This window comes from Anomaloglossus baeobatrachus, chromosome 5 (genome assembly GCF_048569485.1).
Source record: "Anomaloglossus baeobatrachus isolate aAnoBae1 chromosome 5, aAnoBae1.hap1, whole genome shotgun sequence".
Classification (NCBI taxonomy): Eukaryota; Metazoa; Chordata; class Amphibia; order Anura; family Aromobatidae; genus Anomaloglossus; species Anomaloglossus baeobatrachus.
Window position 1 is genome coordinate 535,419,190 of NC_134357.1, and position 20,061 is coordinate 535,439,250.

Here is a 20,061-nt window from a genome sequence, read left to right on the forward strand (position 1 = left end):
ATGCTGTGGTCCGTATCCTCGCACCTTAGTGGAGCGGACATAGGCAGGTGCTTGCTGCACATTGTCTGACTGGGCCTTGTGGTTCTACTCTGAGGTGAGCGCTATCGGTAGGGTAGCACTCCTGTACCTTTCAGCCGTACTGTTGTCCGTGTCCTCGCACCTTAGTGGAGCGGACATAGGTAGGTTAGGTGGTCGTTGCCTTCTAGGGTAACGCTCCACTACGCTGCCTCCTGCAGCAGTCCGTATCCTCGCACACTAGGGGCGCGGTCATAGGCAGGAGTTTCAAGCTAGCAGCCTTGCTGCTGTCCGTATCCTTGCACCACAAGTGGAGCGGACATAGGTAGGTGCCATATTGCACACACTACACCTAGTCTCTGTGACTGGTAACTGAGACAGGTGCTTTCACGCTCACAGACTGTGAGACTTCTATGCACTTTTATGTTGTATTCCTCACTCTTTTGCATTTCCACTCCTATGTTATTCTAATAAGGTAGTCGCTTTTACTTAAACAGTATACGCCGCTATTGGTCTTGGTGACACTGTGACGCAACAGTGTCAGTACCGCTTTGGTGGTACAGGTTTCCCCTATCCTCTGCCATACTCTGCAGCAGAGCTCTGCACAGTGGACCCTGACTGTCGGATAGCCTTCCATTCCCTTATTATCCGACAGCCCCCGTAACAACGTTGTTATACATGTCCACCAGGTCAGGCAGCTTCTCTGGCCACAGGCATCTTTCTTCCAGTGGTAGAGTCTTCAGGAGGTCAAGAACAATGTGATTCATCTTCTCGCACATGCCATTGACCTGAGGATGGTAAGGCGTGGTATGGATCTTCTTGCAGCCATAAAGGTTACAAAACTCCTTGAACACCTCAGCTTCAAATGCTGGGCCTTGGTCAGTGAGCACTTCGTCTGGGTAGCCATGTGGTCTACAGAAATGGGCCTGGAAAGCTCTGGCTGCCATCTGGCCTGTCAAGTCCTTGACTGGTACTACCACTAGGATCCTGGAGTAATGATCAACCATAGTGAGAGCATAGTTGTAGCCTTGTCTGCTGGGCGCCAACTTCACATGGTCCAGGGCCATTATTTCCAGGGGTTGTTTGGTTTGGATCGGCTGGAGCAGTGCTCTCTGGCTGTGATGGTCTTTTCTTCTGAGATTGCAGGGTCCGCAGTCTCAACACCACTTCTCCAGGGCGACCTCATGCCCACCCAGTAGAATCTTCCTTTAAGTAGTGCCTCCAGCTTCTTCCAACCAAAGTGGCCTGCGCCATTGTGATAGGCCTCCAGCACCATCCGAGCATCCTTCTGTGGTACAATCACCTGCCACACCTTCTCATGCGTCTTCGAGTCAATGATGATCCTGTAGAGTTTGTCTTGGTAGATGAATAATCGACCCCACTCTCTCCACAAGTGCTGTGCTTCAGGTGGGGCTTCTGGATCGAGGCTGGCGCCAGGTTGAGTGATCAGCTTCTTCACCAAGCCGACCGCCATGTCATTCTCCTGAGTCTCCTTCCAGTTGTAGTGAGGTAGCAGATTCAGGACCAGTTCTTGGTGACTGGTGTGTGACTGTTGACACTGGTTGGCTCCACGGTGATAGAACGCTGGCAGCTCAATCTCTTCAAGGTCATCTACATCTTCACCCTCGTCTGCTAAGTGAGGCATCCTTGACAGAGCATCTGCGTTGCCATTCTTGCGACCGGCTCCATATTTGACAGTAAAATCATAATTTGCTAGTCGCGCTACCCAACGTTGCTCCACGGCACCCAGTTTAGCAGTATCCAAGTGGGTTAGGGGGTTGTTATCCGTGAAAATGGTGAATTTGGCGGCTGCCAGGTAGTGCTTGAATCGCTCTGTGATAGCCCAGACCAGGGCCAGGAACTCTAGCTTAAATGAACTATAGTTTTCTGGGTTTCTTTCAGTAGGTTGGAGCTTCCTGCTGGCGTACGCGATCACACGTTCCTTGCCCTTCTGTACCTGGAAAGCACTGCTCCCAGCCCCACATTACTGGCATCGGTATACAGCACAAATGGTAGACTGTAATCGGGGTAGGCTAGGATCTCTTCACCCGTCAAGGCCCCTTTCAGTTGTCTGAAGGAGTGTTCTTCTGCTTCTCCCCAGGTGAACGGTGGGCCGGAGGTCTTTCCTTTCCTTGCTTGGCCTACCAGTAGCTCTTGCAAAGGCATCGCCATTTTCGTATAGCACTTGATGAACATTCTGTAGTAGCCTACCAAGCCAAGGAACTGACGTACCTCCCGGACAGTGGTGGGTGTGGGCCATTTCTGGATGACTGACCTTCTCTGGGTCTGGTGCTACTCCTTCCGCACTGACCATATGACCTAGGTATTGGACCTTCGGCTTCAGTAAATGGCACTTAGATGGCTTCAGCTTCATCCCATATCGGGATAGTGCTTCAAAGACTTCAGCCAGGTGTTTCAGGTGGTCCTCATAGGTCTTGGAGTACACGATGATGTCATTCAGGTAAAGCAGGATTGTTTCAAAGTTGAGGTGCCCCAGGCAGCACTCCATCAACCTCTGGAAGGTCCCGGGGGCGTTGCAGAGTCCAAATGGCATGCTGTTGAACTCACAGAGGCCCATGGGGGTGGTAAAGGCTGTCTTTTCTCGATCTGCTACAGATACTTGCCAGTAGCCACTAGTGAGATCTAGGGTAGAAAAGTAGTTAGAAGCTTTTAAGGCAGCGAGGGATTCCTCTATCTGTGGCAAAGGGTAGGCATCCTTGTGTGTTATCTGATTTATCCGTCTGTAGTCTACACACATCCTCATTGTGCCATCCTTCTTTTTCACCAGGACCAGGGGAGCTGCCCAAGGGCTGCAACTGTCCCTAATGACTCCTGCCTCTTTCATGTTTTTCAGCATGTCTTTGGCGCTCTGGTAACGGGCTGGTGGTATAGACCTATGTCTTTCTTTAGTGGGAGGATGACTGCCTGTGGGTTTGTGATGTTGCACCCCTTTTATCCTACCAAAGTCCAGTGGGTTCTTACTAAAAACCAGCTCGTATTCCTGCACGATCCAGTGAACCCCTTGTTTCTGGTAAGTGGGGGTAGAGTCAGTTCGCACATGGAGTTGTTGGCACCAGTCCTCGTTTTTGGGAGGTCTCGTCCTCTGTGCAGTCAGCTTGCGTCAGGGGACCTATAGGTTGTATAGCGTCATTTGGGCAAGTAAACAGCTTGGCAGTGGTAGCATATCTTGGTAGTCTGGCTTCCTCCTCCCCACAGTTCAGCACTCGTACGGGTACTCCTCCCTTGTTTACGTCAACTACCCCTCTGGCTGTCAGAATCGTGGGCCAGTGTTCTGAGTGAGTGGGCTCTACTACAGCCTGGTAATCCCGTCCTCTGAGACCTACCACTGCTCTACACCACATCATCATTTCACTCCGTGGGGGTATCACAATGGGGTTAGCATCCATCATCCGTACATTACCAATTTCACCGCCAATCTGGTTTACCTGTTGCTTCCTCAGGATGACTCGGATCTCTTTCTGCAAGGCTCTCCATTGTCCGCCCTCAACACCTTCAGCAATCTGGTGAAGCAACAACAACACTTCCCCTAGGCAATTTTTTATGACATTAGTGCCTAAAACCATTTGTGGATTCCTTTCCCTTGCATCATTATTTACTACAATCAGTCCTTGTCCCTTCATTTCCTGCCTTCCCACCTTTATGGTTACCTCATTGACCCCAATCTGGTCTATAGGTTGTCCATTAGCTGCATAGATGGTAAGGTCAGGGTCCGGTTGTCGGAGATCATCGTCCGACCAAAACCTGCGATAAAGGACATATGGGATTGTCGTTACCTGGGAACGTGTGTCCAGTAATGCCAAGGTTGGGATCCCGTCCAGGGTGATGGACAGGACCGGTCATCCACCCACATACTGATCACGGCAGTCAGCTGGGCCTGGTTTTCTTACTCCTGGGGACTGGCCCTTGGCCCCAGGTTTGACCCCTTTAAAGGACAGGCCCTTGCATAGTGGCCTGCTTCCTGGCAACAGCGGCAGATGGGTTGTCCAGACGAGTCATAGCGATCACTGCTCCTACCTCGGGATGTGGGACCTCTTCTCCCCCGCATCCAGGGGACGTCCGCTGGGCTGTCAGCTAACAGGATCCTATGAGGGGCTTTGGGTTCTGGGGGAAGTTGCATCGCTTGCAGGATCCGGGCGACGTCCTTGCTGAGCTGTTGCACCTGGGAGGACAGAGTGTCGGGGACACCGGCTGAGGTGGTGGGTCCTTTTGCAGCTACCAGGGCTTGCGAGGAGGATTCTGCTTCGACAGTTGGGGTGCTGGTAGACCATACTGGTTGCACGGGGTCTGTTTCAACGGGGGGTTGAAGTGCTTTCACGGCCCTGTCTTTCAGAATGGCAAAGTCCATATCACTGTGTTCTAGGGACCACAGCCTCATCTGTTTTCTATCCTCAGGGGAGTGCAGGCCCTGAAAGAACTGTTGTGTCATCATCCGCTCTCCCTCCTGATCACCGACAGGGTCCACGAGTTTGAGTGCCCGCAGTGCGGCTTGCAGCCTGAGGGCATAGTCTCTTATGCTTTCCTGGGGCTTCTGGTGGCAGTTATAGAAACCCATTCTCAGCTCTGCCTTGGTGTGGTTTTCAAAGGCAGTTTTCAATTTGGCAAAAATGGTTTCTACAGAGCCCCGATCGTCAGTGGTCCAGGCCTCAGCCTCCAATTCTGCTGCTCCAGTCAGTTGCCCCAGCACTACTGCGGCCCTTTGATTGCCGGTGATTGCGTACATGTCCAGCAGAGTGCTGACTTTCTTTTTAAATGCAGTCAGGGTGTCTGCCTTACCAGCGTATTGGGGCAGCCAGGTCGCCCCTGGGATGTATGGTAAGGAGATCGGCATAATCGGGGAGATTTTGGGCGGTGCAGCTGCGACCGCTGCACCGGAACTAGGCGCCGCTGCGTTCACCGCGTTGGGGCCAGGTATCACTTGGGCTGCGTCGCCCTGACTGGGGGCATTAGTACTCTCGGCTGTTATGATCCAGAACCATGGAAGACCACCACAAATCATTGGCAAAAGGTGACAAGAGCATTGGCAACTAATCTGGCCGCCATCCCCTTACTAACCAACACAACTAGAAGTAGCCGAGGGGTGAACTAACATCCTGTGCACCGCGAACCCAGCCGGAGAACTAACTATCCTAAAAGGTAGGAAAGATGAATAACTCTCTGCCTCAGAAAAATAGACAAGAATAGCTAGCCCCCCACATTTAAAGACTGCGGTGATATAGGAAAAACACAATACACAGATAGATGATAGGATTAGCAAAGGTGAGGCCCCCACTGACTAAAATAGGAAAGGACAGGAAAGGGACTGATGGTGGCCAGAGAAAAACCCTGCAAAATACCAACTTCCTGATGGTACAAAAAGGCCCTCAGATCGCACGATCTGAACTCCGTCCTATAGCAGGTGCCCTTGTCATACCAATGAACAGAAAACAAGAATCATAACAAAGTCAACAAGCCACGATCACATGGACCCAAAGGATCTATACTCCACACAGAACTGCAGGGAGTTCCCCAACAAACCACTGAGGGAGAAAATCCCGGCAAGCACATAAACTGAAAAGAACCACAGCAAATGACAAACCCAAATAAGCAAAAGAACCAGACCATAAATAAAGAGCAAGCACTTATCTGGGGAAAATGTGGTGTAGAGCAGGATGAAGCATGCTGGAGATACAAAGAACAACTGACATCCGGCAACAGCCTGAAATCAGACCAGGATTTAAATAAGCAGAGAATTAGCAAAGGAAACACCCACTGCACAACACACCTGGTCCAAGTCCAAACCATTCCTGGCCACCAGAGGGAGCCTCCCAGCAGCCAAAACATAACTAACATTCACAACACTCGGCATCCATCTTTCCTCCGTCACTGTGTCAGAGCGCTCCGAGGATTCTGGGTCAGCCCCACCTCTTCGTGGGCGGTTCCCTTTTCTTTTGGACGGGCTGCAGCTTTCAACTTCGTGCGCTTTTAGCATCAACAAAATTGCGGCAGTCCAAATTTTCTGAACGGACCGCTAAGGCGCACTGTCACCTGTCTAAACAGGTCTAGTCCTTATCCTGTTCGTGACGCCAGAATGTGTCGCCCACCTGTAGCTTCAGGGACGTCACTCCACCTTCTTGGACGCCACAGGGGCTTCACTTGATTACCGCTGGCAACAGGTATGTCAGGTTATTTACTTCTGAGTCGTGACGCCACTCTCGGTTTGCGGTCAGGGTTATAGGTGACCGTCACTGCAGTTTAATGAGTGTCTGGAGCTGATGGAATCTGCAGTCAGATGGTGTGGCCTCCCGAGAGTGAGGCTGGCCCCAGGGGCTCGAGTGTATGTGTGTAGAACAACAGGTCGCAGAAAAGACTCAGTCTCAGTCCAAAGTGTGTTGCAACTTGTTTACTCACTTTAGGTGGTTGGTGAGATACCCGGGCGATGCTGAGATTGTACCAGGTGGAACCAGGAACTCCTTCAGGCCGTTCTGAGGGTAGCCGTTAACTCGCCTTCCTAGCACTCCTTTTGTTTCGGATAACCCCTTACTTGCAGTATCGTGGGATTCATCCAGGGAAGTCGCTACTGCTTTTGCTCCCCTTTCTGGCCCGTCTGTCGGCAGCGTGGACCAGGTGAGATGGCTTCTGGCCCTCTCTCCTTATGGGTCCCCCTGTTGTTGCTGAGGATCGAACTCTGTATCTTTGGTGAGGAACCTCTAGTCCCCTCACTGGCAGGTTTAGCAGATCAGTAAATGGATGTCCGCTCTAGGGACCTGTTCCCTGTGCGTGCTTAGTCACCAGCAGTCTCCGTACTCGACTGCCTCTCTTCAGGTGTCTTTCAAACTGACTTTCTGGTCACTGTACTCCCCCCGCTAACAGCTACCACACATGCAGGGTCTGATTAGCGTGGCTGTACCTCTGCCTCTCTCAGCAACTTCTGTACACTGCTCCAGACTGGCTTGCTCCTCCTCCTATTCTGACTACCACTGCAACCTAGCTTCCAGCCCCTCCACTACACCCCTTGCTGAGAATTGAAAGCTAACCTCTTCAGAGGCTACCCAAGGGTCCCCTCAAAAGGTGTGGGAGACCTGGTTGCTATGTGTCTGTGTGTACACACCTCATTCTGGCCTTTTGGAATTACCTGGAAGCACTGTCCCAACATGGCTGCAGTACTCAGTGGTGCCTGACCAGGTCAGGGGCACCACATGTGCACACACACACAAAATATTTTTTGAACATCCTCGCCTACCCTTCTCCGGATGTATTCTGCTTATGGCTGGCAGCATGTGGATGGAGCCATGTAGTACCCAATTACTGACTTCCATTGAGGTTCAGATCAAGTCGGAATCACAAACCAAACTTTTTTTTTTTTTTTATAACTGAATGTTTTATTAAGTTTTAGAACAGATACAAAAAAAGTACATGGATGCATAGATATGTCTCACAAGCTTGTTAGCAATAACTGTAAACCAGAAATCAGTATCCATATTATCCACTAATACACTGAAAACAGGGAATATGACAAGACGAACAATACAATACTAGACAGGGAAACATAAGGGAGGGGGGATGGATTGGGGAGGGTGAGCATATCAGGCTTCCATCAAGGCCGTACTTCACTGTTATTCTTTGTTGGCCCAATAAGTATCCCAAAGTGACCAAACACTCTCAAAAAGATCTACTGTGTTATTTGACAGGGCAGATAAATACTCCATCCTTCTCACATCTTGGATCCGAGATTGGAGATCTGTAAGTGAGGGTGGATGGGCCAACCTCCAGTTACGGGCAATTAGACATCTAGCTGCTGTGGTCATGTGTAATAGTAACCGCTTCACTCTTTTCCCCAGCTGAGCAAGTGGTATATTTAATAAATAGAATTTAGGATCCAGGGGAATCCGAAGGTTAGTTACTTTATAAATAAGAGATTGCACCAACCTCCAGAAACACTGGATATTGGGGCATACCCAGAATATGTGCGGTATGTCTCCTCCTGTGGCTCCACACCTCCAACAATTGTCAGGTATAGCTGGGTTTAGTTTATGTAGTAGTGATGGGGTGTGATACCAATACATAAGTAATTTATACTGATTTTCCTTATAAACATAGCACGAAGATGTCTTTGAGGCCGTATCCCAGATCCGCTTCCACATACACAAGGGAATGGACTCACCAAGGAAATCTTCCCATTTCCTCATATATGTATGATTTGGCTTGTCTTCTGGGCACGGAGCCATTAAAATACGATATATATTGGAGATGAGGCCTTTAGTAGAGGCCCCAGCTCTGCACAATCTCTCAAAAAGTGTAGGGATAGAGACTTCTAAGGAGGTAAAAAGGGAATGCATCAGGTGTCTAACTTGTAAATACCGATATTGGGAATTGCCAGGGAGATTAAATTTAGCAGCTATAGTGGCGTAGGGGAGAAGGACTCTGGAGTGTGCATCTACTATGTCAGCAAAGCAAAAGAGTTTCCTGTCAAACCACGTTTTAGTCGCTGTACCCTGCATACCGTCTGGCATTCTGGGATTAAAAAGAAAAGAAGTCAAGGGAGAGTGTTCAGATTTAAGTGGAAACTTTTTGACACAACAGTCCCATATCCTCTTCGTGAAGGCTATAGGGCCCAGGGTATGTGGGTCAGGCTTATTAGATGAGGTGCCCCAAAGGTAGGAGTTAGGGTGTATTGGGGCTAGCCATAACTTCTCTATTTCCATCCATCTAGAGAAGGCACTGCGATTAGACCATGCAGGGATGTGACGTAAGTGTGCTGCCCAATAGTACCTAGTAATATCAGGGACTCCCAGGCCTCCTCTCAGTTTACTGTCAAATAATGTTGTTTTCTTGATTCTATGTCTCTTATGGGCCCAAACAAATTGAAGTATACTAGACTGAATGTTGCACAATTCTTTGTATGGCACACACACCGGAAGGGTCTCAAACAGGTAAAGTAGCTTTGGCAGAACAGACATTTTGACTGCAGAGATTCTTCCAAACAGAGACAATGGGAGCTTGTTCCAATTGAGCAGGAGCCTTTTTATCTCAGTAAATAAACTAGGATAGTTCTGCTGATACAAGAGCTTATACTTAGATGTTAATTGTATCCCAAGGTATGTCAAGGATATGTTTTTCCATTTATAGTTGTAGTTTTCCTGTAAGGAGGAGACCCGCACCTGTGGAATATTAAGAGGCAGAGCTTCCTTTTTTTTCTGATTGACCTTATACCCTGACAACCTTCCAAATTGTAGTAACAAGGAATGCAAATTCGGGAGGGTGATATGTGGTTGGGACAAGATCAATAGGACATCATCCCCATATAGAGATAGCTTAAACTCCTTATCTCGTACCATTACTCCATGTATATTAGGGTCATTGCGAATAGCAGCAGCCAATGGTTCAATACACATGACAAAGAGAAGGGGGGACAAAGGGCATCCCTGACGAGTGCCGTTGTGAATTGAAAGGGTTGAGATGTGGCATAAGGAAGCTTGACCGAAGCTGAGGGGCATGAATATAGACTTTTCAGGGCAGTAATAAATGGACCCGAAATTCCAAATTGATGCAATGTTTCGAACATGAATGGCCACCCCAGACGGTCAAACGCCTTCTCCGCATCCAAACTAAGAAGGAGTGCTTCACTCGCTGTCTTATTAACAACCTCTACTAAGTCAATGATCTTCCTGGTATTGTCCCCTCCCTGTCTACATGGGACAAAACCCACCTGGTCTTTATGTATTAGGTGAGGGAGTAGAACTGAAAGGCGTAGAGCTAGTAGTTTAGTAAAGATTTTCAAATCAGCATTAAGGAGTGCTATGGGCCTATAATTGGCACATTCCATAGCATCCTTCCCAGGTTTGGGTATAAGCGTAATATATGAATGTAACATACTTGTGGGTATAGGGGAGCCCGTGAGGAAGCTATTAAATAATTTAACTAAATAGGGGGTAAGTCGATCCGCAAACGCCTTGTAGTAGAAGTATGTCAGACCGTCTGGACCCGGTGATTTTCCATTAGGAAGTAATTTAAGCACCTCTCCTACCTCTTCACACGTGATTTCTTTATTCAGTGTGTTTACAGCATTCTTAGTAAGGGTAGACAGCTTACACTGCTCAAGAAAGGAGTGGATTAGCTCCCTCTGTTTTCCTGGGTCTGTAGGAAGGGTGCTGGGCAAAGAATACAATCTTGACAAATAATCCTGAAAAATCTTTGCAACTTTAGTGGGGTCATATAACGTATTCCCTCCCGAATCTCTGAAGGCATAAACGTATGAGTTCCCCCTATCCTCCCTAAGTTGGCGGGCTAAAAGAGAGTGAGATTTATTTCCTTTGTCATAGTATTTATGCCTGCTATAGAGTAGTAATTTTTCTGTTATATTGACCTCTAGGTCCTTCAGTTGGGCACGAGTCTTTACTATACCTCTAAGGGTACGTATTGATGGGTTAAGGGTCATCCTATTTTCTAAGTCTCTGAGACTTTTAAGGAGCTGATCTCTCTGATATAGTCTATCTTTTTTGATGCGGCAGCTTAAAGCTATGCATTGCCCTCTAAAGACGGCCTTATGGGCTTCCTAAATAGTAGAAAAATTGGGCACTGACCCCTCATTGTTCTCAAAGTATTCCATCAATCCTGCTTCCAGTTTGTCTCTGTAGGAAGTTCTCTTGAGGAGGGACTCATTGAGCCTCCAGTGGCAGACTCTTGTACGTTGGGTTGTCTGATCTAGGGTGAGAGTCATTGGCGCGTGGTCTGACCACGTTATTGCACCAATATCCACTTTGCTTGTCAATCTAAGGGCCTGAATGTTGCCAAAGAAGAAATCGATCCTGGTGTGTGTACCATGAGGGGGAGAGTAGAAGGTAAAGGTTTTTTCTGAGGGATGTTTAACTCGCCACAAATCAAATAAGGCAAACCTGCGGATCAGTCTTCGAAAGGCAGCTGTCAATTTACGTTGAGACGGGCTCGACAATTGATTGTTAATGGTCAACCTGTCTAAAGAGTCAGAGAAAATAGTGTTAAAATCTCCACCCACAATCCACACTGAGGGGGGAAGGCGTGTTAATTTGAGGAATACCCGGTTCAAAAAAAGGATCTGGGAGGTGTTAGGGGCTTAAATGTTACACAAAAGGATTGGAACTTCCTTATATGTCCCTTGTAGGATAAGGTATCTACCCTGTGGGTCTGCCAGGGAGGTAGTAACTTGAATGGGACAGGTCCTTGATATCAAAATCGCCACACCGGCTTTTTTCCTTTCCTGAGAGGCTAAAAAAATCGTAGGGTAAAGGTGTTTGGCGAAATTGCAGTTCCCGTTGAGATTCAAGTGCGTTTCCTGCAAGAAAACCACATCAGCTCGCTGGGTCCGCATCTCACCTAGTGCCATTCGTCTCTTAATGTTTGAGTTTAAACCCTTAACATTTAGTGTTAAAATTTTAACCATATTTTAAGTTATAGTATTATAAAGCAAAATTAGCATTACATACAAAGGCTAACCGGGTATTGCCCATCTCAAACTTGCCTGACGGCCCATGATGGATGGCTCTCAATGGGGTACAAAAGATTCCCTCACCACAATCAGGGTAAACACATAAGGAATGGTAAAAGACAATGACAAAACACATAACATATAAAGCATAACATTTACATGTCACAAATGTTACCGGTGAGGAGTGAAGCCACAGGCGAAAGCCTTCACCTCCGCTTCCGTCCTCCCCGGTCAGGGTCAAAGAAGAAAAAATTGGCATAATTTAAAACTTTACCAATATCTAAACCCTAACCTCCTATACCAACTCTTCCGTAGGAGGAACCAGGGTAACTCTAACCCTTAAAGGGGGTTTGTGGCTATGGACACACTGCTATCACAGTCAGTGTCTAAAGCTAGATTCTAAACATCTAAGAGAGGGGAGTATTCAGTTCTCACCGCCCTAGTAGCAAACCAATGCAAATGATATGAGGAATCGTAACCAGATATATCAATATCAAAAAAGAAAAAAAAAGAAAGTGAACAACTAGTTATGAAAGAAAAGACCAACCAAAGTCCTTATAATAAATCGGGGAGGGCATGAAACCACCCCCCAAGGGGGGGACTACAGCCTGAAACCAGAAACTCAAACTCAAGGCACCAGTTCCTAGAAGAAAGAAAAAATAAAATTGTCATCTCAGGTCGGAGCCGGTCGTGCCTTAGGCCGTGATGAGGGAGAACCCCCCTTAGAGTCCACTTGTTGCCAGACCGGACGGGGTGGATTGGATGTCATCTCTAATTCCCAGTCTACCAGGGAGGGTGAAGGGATTCCCAGGTCAGTGCAGAAGGCTGGGAGGTCCTGAGTAGAGCGTAGCACAGCCATACGACCATCTTTTGAGGCTATGAGGGCAAACGGGAACCCCCAGCGGTATCGGATGCCCTTATCTTTTAGGGATGCAAGTAGTGGCTGCAGATGTCTCCTTTTCTGTAAAGTGATCCAAGATAGATCAGGGAATAATTGGATCCGAGTCCCTTTATATTCAATTCCCTCCGAAGTACGGGCTTTGGCCATGATAGACTCTTTTAGTTGGAAGTCATGGACACAGCAAATAATGTCACGAGAGTGATTTTGAGGCCCCCTGGGGCGTAATGCTCTATGTGCTCTGTCCAATTTTATCCTTTGAGTTGTAGGGCGCTCCAATACAGTGTTGAATATGGTTTCAAGTATGGCATGGACGTCTTCATTACCTGTAGCCTCAGGGACGCCTCTCACTCGGATATTATTACGGCGCCCTCTGTTGTCTAGGTCCTCCAGATGTTTGTTAGTTTCACTCAGAGCCCGAGCATAAGAGGTCACGTTCTTTTGTAATTTGATGATGTACTGTCTAGTGGTATCGTGATCCCTTTCCACCGAGTCCACTCTATCTGCTAGTAGCCCAACATCTTGGCGGATTGAGTTAATCTCTGACTTACAGGTTTCTTTTACTTCCGAAATCAGGGATCTGAAGTCTTCCTTGGTAGGAAGGAGATCCAGATACTTTTTTAATTTTCTGTGATCAAAATGGTGTTCCATATCTCCCGACTCAGATTCTGATGGGGAGTCGCTTGACCCTCCTCCATCTTCCTGTTGAGACACCAAAGCAGACAGTGAAGGCATAGAGTCCAGGTCCATATCCACGGAACCCGACCGCGTAGTTTTATTTTTCGCTTGATTGCTTTTATGGGTTGATTGTCGTTGTGACTTTGGTGGCATGGGGTCACTCACAGCACAGTCTCTCTTAGTAAGAAACTTGTCTAGAGGGGTCACAAACGACTGCCCCCCTTTCAATCTGTATGACCAGCTTGGACCTCTTCTCCTCCTCACCCCAGCCAGATCGTCACCTGGTCTGTACAATATATTATGTCGCCTTTCAATATTGTTTATTGATGTAAGACCGTTAAAATTATAGTTGTTCACTTATGTTCTCTATCTGGGCGGTAAGACAAGCCCCCCTCTACTCAGACATTATACAGGGCTGTACATCTCTTTCATGGCTCCGTCCCGTGGAAATCTCTTTGCAGCAAGCTATTATTCCAATGTCCACAAGATGGCAGCAGAGTACAATGCAGAAAGTGAGGGATTTTTCTATATAGAGAAAAGGCGGGCTCTGAAAAGACAATTCTGCAGCACTGCCCCGAATTTTCTTCCTTCTCCCTTCTTTACTTATATCATGAAAGAGGGAACCGAAGCACCCCTCTCCCTGTACTGCCACAGGATCAGACTTGAGTCAAGGGTTAACTCTTCAGATGTTATGAGGGCACTGGATGTTATCAGATCTCAGTGCGTACTTTCTTCTCTGGAGGTCTTAGCTTTCCCTCTTCTCCCCCGACCAGGCCCTCCACTTCACCCTAGTACTGCTCCTTCCCCTCCAGGGAAACCAGCCTCAGACTCCCCCACACCCGTGTGCAGCCCCTGTGCTTCTTATCAGAGCAGTGCGACTCGTGCTGCGGGGGTGAGGGTTAATTTACAGCCCTAGTGGGTGATGGTGCTCTAGTGCGTGGCACTGGCTTTAGAGCCAGGGGATGTATGCGTCCTAGGACCAGCCAGTTACCCGGCTGGTTGTCGCCCCTATGCACGGGGGATTTCCACTCACCAGCCTCCTCTCTCTTGCCGGTCGCCTGTCACTTCACTGCCTGCCTCCAGCCAGCTCTCTCTCAGGCCCGACAGTCACCAGGCGGCTCCCCCTCACTGTGTCCGGCTCGTACTCCACTCCGCTCCAGCGTCTTTCCCTCCTCCAGGCCGGGTAAGTGTCTGCTTCTCCTCCACTTTGGGGCTTCTGGGTATCCCTTCCTCCCTTGTGTTCTTCCCGGATTTTTAGGCCTCTGCTCCCTCTGACACAAGATGGCGCCGGCTTACTCCCGTTCTCCCGCGCTCTCCGTGGTTCTCACTGCCCACTTCTGCTGTCGGTATCCGGGGCTCAGCTCTCCCTCTTCCGGGTTCCGCTCCCACTATCGTTCAGCGGTCTTCACCCGTCGGCTCTCCTTCCTCTGGGCGGTTTTCACCGCGCTCCTGGTCTCAGCGTCTGCAGCGTGGTCACAGGCCTCCCTTGAGAATGATGTCTGCTGGGATTCAGGTAGGGTCCTGTCCCACAATACTCGTCTCATGGGGTCCGCTGGATCTCAGGGACGGTATATGTAGGCTTCAGATGTATCTAAGTCGGGCAGGGGCTCAGATGTCTCTGGGCTCTGTCAGATACGTCCTCCTGCATCGGCGGCCATTTTGGACTCCAAACCAAACTTTTTTAAGGTTCAGCTGTACCTGCCGAACCGAACTTCCAAAGGTTCACTCATCTCTACTGTAGTTCTGACTACTTAAGGTGTTTTGACATACTTAGGAGAAATAGCACAGCAAATTGTGTGGTCCATTTTCACCTGTTGCCCTTGTGAAAATGTTAAAACTTGAGGCTAAGGCAACATTTTCGTTGAAAATAACAAATGTTTAATTTTTGATAAAACTTTGTTTTAATTACTGTGAAACACCTGAAGGGTTAAGAAACTTGTTAAGGCCATGTGCGGACTAGAAATTTACTTTTTCTTAGGGCTCTTGTCCACTTGCGAGTAAAAAATCCCTGCAATACTTGGCCAGAAAAGTGAGTCGAGTGTCCTGTGTATGATCTGCGTATGGTGAGTTTTATTTCTCACATAGCATCCGTATGACATGCGAGCGTCATGCGAGTGCTATGCAAGCAGTGTCGGACTGGCTACCGGAGGAATCTCCAGTAATACCAGGCCTGGCTGCGGTTACCTGCATTGAACTCCGGAGCTGTCACCTGAGCTTCAGAGTTCAGCCTGGTCTGTCTGCAGCTGTCATGAACTGAACTGCAATCGCCGGGGAATCAATCACTCGGCGCTCGCTGTTCAGTCTAGGCTGCACTCCGGAGCTCAGGTGAGAGCTCAGGAGTTCAGTGCATGTAACTGCGGCCAGGCCTCGTATTACTGGAGATTCTTCCGGTAGCCAGTCCGACGGTATATGCAAGTACGTAGATTGTTAACATCAAGGATCTGTGTGATATGCGTATGCCATCTGTATGCCACCCGTATTCTGATTTTTTTCTTGCTACCATAGGCTTGCATGGGGGTGCGAGAGCTGAGACTTGTTGCAAATCGCAGCATGCTGCGATTTCACCGAGAGCATGAGATGTCTCGTATTAAGCTAGTGGACAATGCCTCATAGCTTAACACTGGTGCGTGTGCGATTTTTTTATCGGCTCGCACTCGCACATGAAAATTGCAAGTGGACAAAAGCCCTTAAGGACAAACCGGACTCTCTGAAAGAATTCCGTACCTGCGGTAAAAAACCACATCAAACTGCAACGAAATCCGCATGCGGTTTTGCCGCGGTTTTTCCGCAGGTTAGTCCCTGTGGGTTTTCACCATTATCTATAGCAAAAACCAAAGGTACCTGTGGAAAAGAAGTGACATGCACATTAATTCCGCAGCGAAAATTCCGCAGGTAAATCCACAGGTATAAAAAAACGCAGTGTGCGCACAGCATTTTTTTATACCCATAGGTTTTGCTGGGGAATGATTGCAGAAATGTTAGAAACATTTTCTGCAGCAAATCTGCGGTGAAATCCGCAGCGTGCGCGCATAGCCTAAATGAGTATTTGAATACCCATAAAAAGTGCTGATTTTAAAGTAGGGTCATTTTTGCTTTTTTTACATTTAGGCCTTTAAAAGTCACTTCAAATGTGAAGTAGTCCCTAATAAAATAGGTTTTCTAAATTTTGCTGGAAAAATGAAAAATTGCTGCTAAACTTTAAGCCCATCAAACTTACCGTCGAGATAAGGAACAGCACAGGGGCCCCAGTCTCAATAGCCCTGATTTTATCCACACTTCCCCGCAGCAGTGAATTTTTCTATAGGTGTAGTGACTATTTTGACTCACAAGAACTTCCTTCTAATTAACACACAGTGAGGGTGATCAACAAGTGGAACATGAGAGGTGGTGAATTCCCCTTCAATGGAAGTTTTCAAAAAGAGATTGGACAGACATTTGTGTGGGACGATATAGTGAATGCTGCTGTGAGCAGGGGGTTGAACCAGATGACCCAGGAGGTCCGTTCCAACTCTACAATTCTAGGATTCTAAGTTGCAAAGTGAAAATGCCAAATGTTCCATTTAAATAATGCCCAGCTTGTGCTTTTGGAGACATATACACTTTAAATTTGTAAGTAGGTTATACCTACAACAGCAATGCTAAACATGTGGAGGCTAATAGTGTTTGGGCACATGGCAAGGCTCAGATTTAAGGGGGACATTTGGCTTTGCTTTCTTCTAGTAATGTGGAAACCCTCTATTTTTGCATTTACAAAATGTCGAATGAAGATGGTTCCTGCTAATGAAATTTTGCCACGTAACTTGCAATTTCTATGGCTATTTTTCAGAAAAGGTATAAAATATAATTTTTAGGGACACTTTGCTAAAAAAAATAATAATAATTTTCATTCTTTGCAGATGGCTGTACCAGGAGATCAGATGGAAAACTGACATCAATTGTTCAATCCAATGAACTTGATGTCACACAAGAAATAACTGAAGTAAAAGCCGGTATTACAGATAAACCATCATCCCTTCACAACAAAGATCTATCATTTGATCCTTTTAAACAGCTCAAATCTTCTGATTCATCGCAGACTCTTAAGACAAATCAAACTCACAAAAAAGGCATGAAAAATCGAACGGCTTTTACAGCAAAAAAAACATCAGAATATGTGAAATGCTTTGCAGATAAAGCATATGTTGTTAAACACCAGAGAATTAACACAGTGGAGAAGCCATATTTATGTTCAGACTGTGGGAAATGTTTTTCATATAAAACATTTCTTGTTCGACATCAGAGAATTCACACAGGGGAGAAGCCTTTTTCATGTTCAGAATGTGAGAAATGTTTTTCAAATCATTCAAATTTTATTAGACACAAGAAAACTCACACAGAGGAGAAGCCATTTTCATGTTCAGAATGTGGGAAATATTTTACACAGAAGTCAGATCTTGTAAATCACCAGAGAATTCACACAGGGGAGAAACCATATTCATGTTCAGAATGTGGGAAATGTTTTGCAAGGAAAACACAGCTTAATTCTCATCAAAGAATTCACACAGGGGAGAAGCCTTTTTCATGTTCAGAATGTGAGAAATGTTTTTCAAATCATTCAAATGTTATTAGACACAAGAAAATTCACACAGAGGAGAAGCCATTTTCATGTAATGAATGTGGTAAATGTTTTACACAGAAGTCAGATCTTGTAACTCACCAGAAAATTCACACAGGGGAGAAGCCATATTCATGTTCAGAATGTGGGAAATACTTTGCAGAGAAAGCATATCTTGTTAAACACCAGAAAATTCACACAGGGGAGAAGCCCTTTTCATGTTCAGAATGTGAGAAATGTTTTTCAAATCATTCAAATTTTATTATACACAAGAAAACACACACAGAGGAGAAGCCATTTTCATGTTCCGAATGTGGGAAATATTTTACACAGAAGTCAGATCTTGTAAATCACCAGAGAATTCACACAGGGGAGAAACCATATTCATGTTCAGAATGTGGGAAATGTTTTGCAAGGAAAACACAGCTTAATTCTCATCAAAGAATTCACACAGGGGAGAAGCCTTTTTCATGTTCAGAATGTGAGAAATCTTTTTCAAATCATTCAAGTGTTATTAGACACAAGAAAACTCACACAGAGGAGAAGCCATTTTCATGTTCAGAATGTGGGAAATGTTTTGCACAGAAGTCAGATCTTGTAACTCATCAGAGAACTCACACAGGGGAGAAACCATATTCATGTTCAGAATGTGGGAAATACTTTGCAGAGAAAGCATATCTTATTAAACACCAGAAAATTCACACAGGGGAGAAGCCCTTTTCATGTTCAGAATGTGGAAAATGTTTTATCCAGAAATGGAAACTTCTTGCACATCACAAATCTCACATGCGGAGAAGATAAAATATATAAAATATACGTATTTGTTTTATTTCAGAAACCATGACAGCCACCTCAGGAAGATAAGTTGGGTGATGGGGTTCCAGTCAGATCTATTTTAAGGCCCCGTCACACGCACCGACATATCTAACGATATATCGCCGGGGTCACGGATTCCGTGACGCATATCTGGCATCGTTAGCGATTTCGTTGCGCGTGACACCAACGAACGTCCGTTAACGATTAAAAATACTCACCTTATCGTTTGATCATTGACACGTCGTTCATTTTCAAAAAATGAAATTTTGTGAATGCCAAAAGTGTTCAAAGAAAAACTCAAATATCACATGGTCATAAGTATTCAGACCCTTTGCTCAGTATTGAGCAGAAGCACCCTTTTGAGCTAGTACAGCCATAAGTTTTCTTGGGAATGATGCAACAAGTTTTTCACACCTGGATTTGGGAATCCTCTGCCATTCTACCTTGCAGATCCTCTCCAGTTCCATCAGGTTGGATGGTGAACATTGATGGACAGCCATATTCAGGTCTCTCCAGACATGCCCAATTAGGTTTTGATCAGGGCTCTGGCTGGGCCAATCAAGAATGGTCACAGAATTGTTCTAAAGCCACTCCTTTGTTATTTTAGCTGTGTGCTTAGGATCATTGTCTTGTTGGAAGGTGAACCTTTGGTCAAGCTTGAGGTCCAGAACACTCTGGAAGAGGTTTTCTTCCAGGATATCTCTGTACTTGGCCGCATTCATCTGTCCTTCAATTTCAACCAGTAGTCCTTTGCCTGCAGCTGAAAAATACCCCCATAGCATGATGCTGCTACCACGTTTTACTTTTTGGGTTGTATTGGGCAGGTGATGAGGAGTGCCTGGTTTTCTCCAAACATACCGCTTAGAATTATCACCAAAAAGTTCTATCTTCATGTTATCAGACCAAGAATCTTATTTCTCATAGTCTGGGAGTAATTCATGTGATTTTTTTGCAAAGTCTATGCAGGCTTTCATATGTCTTGCACTGAGGTCATGCTTCTGTCGGGCCACTCTGCCATAAAGGCCTGACTGGTGGAGGGCTGTAGTGATAATTGACTTTGTGTAACTTTCTCCCATCTCCCTACTGCAGCTCTCGAGCTCAGACAGTTATCTTGGGGTTCTTCTTTACCTCTCTCACCAAGGCTTTTCTCCTACAATTGCTCAGTTTGGCTGGTTGGCCAGGTCTAGGAAGAGTTCTGGTGGTCCCAAACTTTTTCCATTTAAGGATTATGGAGGCCACCATGCTCTTAGGAACCTTGAGTACTGCAGAAATTCTTTTGTAACCTTGGCCAGATCTGTGCTTTGCCACAATTCTGTCTCTGAGCTCCTTGGGCAGTTCTTTTGACCTCATGATTCTCATTTGGTCTGACATGCACTGTGAGCTGTAAGGTCTTATATACACAGGTGTGTGCCATTCAAAACAAAGTCCTATCAGTTTAATTAAACACAGCTGGACTCCAATGAAGGAGTAGAACCATCGCAAGGAGGATCACAAGGAAAGGTACAGCATGCGACTTAAATATGAGTGTCTGAGCAAAGGGTCTGAATACTTATGTGTCTGAAAGTTAATCTTTGCGAAAGACGTATGAATCAAGCCGCA

The 20,061-nt window shown here is 46.5% G+C and overlaps 1 protein-coding gene across 1 annotated transcript in view; it reads left to right on the forward strand.

The window, feature by feature from the left end:
- The window catches only part of LOC142312166 (uncharacterized), a 135,860-nt gene that overhangs the window by 29,946 nt on the left and 85,853 nt on the right, over positions 1–20,061 (forward strand). The window contains 1 exon segment of the mRNA XM_075351069.1: positions 16,949–18,432. Within this exon segment, the coding sequence (XP_075207184.1) occupies positions 16,949–18,432 (1,484 nt within the window).